The sequence below is a fragment of the Wasmannia auropunctata genome, unplaced genomic scaffold (genome assembly GCF_000956235.1).
Source record: "Wasmannia auropunctata unplaced genomic scaffold, wasmannia.A_1.0 LD336076.1, whole genome shotgun sequence".
In the NCBI taxonomy this organism is placed as follows: domain Eukaryota; kingdom Metazoa; phylum Arthropoda; class Insecta; order Hymenoptera; family Formicidae; genus Wasmannia; species Wasmannia auropunctata.
In genome coordinates, this window is record NW_012026814.1 from 5,541,595 (window position 1) to 5,543,905 (window position 2,311).

Here is a 2,311-nt window from a genome sequence, read left to right on the forward strand (position 1 = left end):
TAATCTGCCGACGCGCGGAAGTGGCAGGTTGCAGTAAGGCCAACCCACGCGGCGCGACGGGCGGCGCGCGTGCCCCGTCGCGGGGACTGTCTCGGTGCGTTCGTAAAGCTCGGAGTTAGTTCGTAAGTCCGAGTGTGAGTGTCGAGTAGCCGGGAAGTGGTATTGTTATATTATATATACGCGTCGCGAAGTCGAAAATTTTCTAAGTACCGAGATCAGTGCAGTAAGCGTGAAAAGTGAAAGTGCACAAGTTCCCAGTCGTGAGTCGCCGCGAGTAACAGTGAGTGCAAAGTGACTTGTGATCAGTACCCAGTGCATTGGTGGAGCCGCCATTGCCAGTGAAACCGTAAGTATATAGTGAGTAGACGGTGCGTGCCGGGCGCTGTGAGCGTGAGGCAGGCCCGGGCGAGGGTGTCGGGTACGGGCCGCCGCACACGGCTGCGTGACTCCGCGCTTTGCGGATAGCGCCTTAAGCCCTCTGTGTGGCATCTTCATCGGGCGCCTGTGTTCTTCGGAGCATATGCTTTCGATCCGCCATCTTTTCCCGGATACGTGGATCCACGTGGCCTGTTACGCGCAGAGAGACCGCCATTCGGGCGGTCTCTCCGTATATCGAGAGGGCCCTTGCACTGATCACTGGCAATGGCGGAACCACGTGTGCACACGACAAAGTATCCTGTGCCTCCAAATGTATATTGTCAGCGTTGCTTTAATAATAATCCGGGGGCCAAGATACAGGGCAAATACAGCGACCCGCCGCATCCAGCGAAACATCTTAAAACGTGCCATCCGAAAAATACGATCATATGTATGTTCTCTTTGTGGCTTCAAGGAGACAGGTGCGTACCCCCTGAAAACCGTTCGTTCGCACTTTGCGAAAGAACACGATACTCCCGGAAGAGATGCGGCGGGTCCGAGCACTCGCGGCGACAGCGACACCGGCGAGAGTACGAATACGGGCGTGCGTGCTCGCTCGGTGCCTGCGGCCGCGTCGTCGACGGAGACGGCTGGCGTGAGTCGGAGCCGTGCTGCAAGATTGCGACAACCCACTGTGGCTCCCACGGCCACTCCATCGCCGGGGCCATCATCACCATCGATCATAGAGTCCCTCTCATATGCGGCAGTCACCGCGGGCACAACGACGAGGAGGCCCTCTACACCGACCATTGTGCAAGCCCGCGGGAGAACTGCCGCGAAGAGCGCCGCGCCATCACCGAGGGCAGCCCTATTGGCAGAGGGCCATAGAAACCCGGCCATCGAAGACCGGCCAATAGGAAGGCGGGCCGCTACGAGAAGGCCGCCGAGGACAGCCGCCGCAGTTAATGGGTCGCCGGTGTTGCAGGTAAGCATCAAAAAGTTGCCCGACAAGTCATCAGCTGCGGCAAGCTTGGCGCGCGCTCCCCCCTACCCTCGCCAAATACATTATCGTCGGCGGGGAGAATAGCTGTAGCATCTGCAGCTACAAGGAAGAGCGGAGAGGGAGCAACGAAGAGACTGCCCGCGAGGACCACCAGCACGCGGAGGGCGGTCGGCGCGTCGACCGAGAAGAGCAGCAGCAGTGGCACGACCAGGCCGGGACGTGTCCCCCCGCACCCGACCCCCCCGCAAGTCATCTGGGGGTGCGAGCACGCCTGACACATCCGGCGGCGCGGGGCGGACGAGCAGCTTTAACAGACAGTCGGCCGGCAGAAATAACACGCCAACTAACACCCTGGCAACGACAACGAGGAATAGCCGGCCGGTTGACGTCCCGGTCGCGAATAGTGCGCTGCTTACGTCGGGTAACGCGGCGTCGTGGATCGTGGGGACAGAACGTTGCAAAGGACACTGCCGAGGAGATCGTCCCCCACGAGGCTCCCCAGCCTGCCACCGAATGGCAGACCTTCCAGATTTGTCACGGGAGTCTCTCCGGGCATCTTCGGCTAATAGACGAAGATAGCATAACAGCCCGACTCTCTCGCACTCAGCAACGCTCGCTCGGCCGGCGTCTCAACTCGCTCGGCTGGAGTCGGGCGGCTCCGGGCCGCTTCGACTGCTCGGCTCGCCGCTCGCCGCCTTATTTCAAATAGAGATATTGGTTACAGCGTATGTGATGTAGCCGACCCGCTCGATAATATAATAATTTCTACGTCGAGTCAATCATGCGTTACCACAACATGAAACGTAATAATTGTCAACAATGTTTATTATAAAAAATATATCGAAGAAATTAATATTGAACAAAAATTAATTTTCTTTTGAAATATATTGTGTGGTTATTTTATAATGCAACACAAATAAGATCGGAAGAGCACACGTCTGAACTCCAGTC

The 2,311-nt window shown here is 57.4% G+C and overlaps 1 protein-coding gene across 1 annotated transcript in view; it reads left to right on the forward strand.

Moving 5' to 3' along the window:
- The window catches only part of LOC105449520, an 8,183-nt gene that overhangs the window by 2,024 nt on the left and 3,848 nt on the right, over window positions 1-2,311 (forward strand). The window contains exon 3 of the mRNA XM_011688777.1: window positions 833-1,342. Within this exon, the coding sequence (XP_011687079.1) occupies window positions 833-1,342 (510 nt within the window). The remainder of the gene's footprint in view (window positions 1-832; window positions 1,343-2,311) is intronic.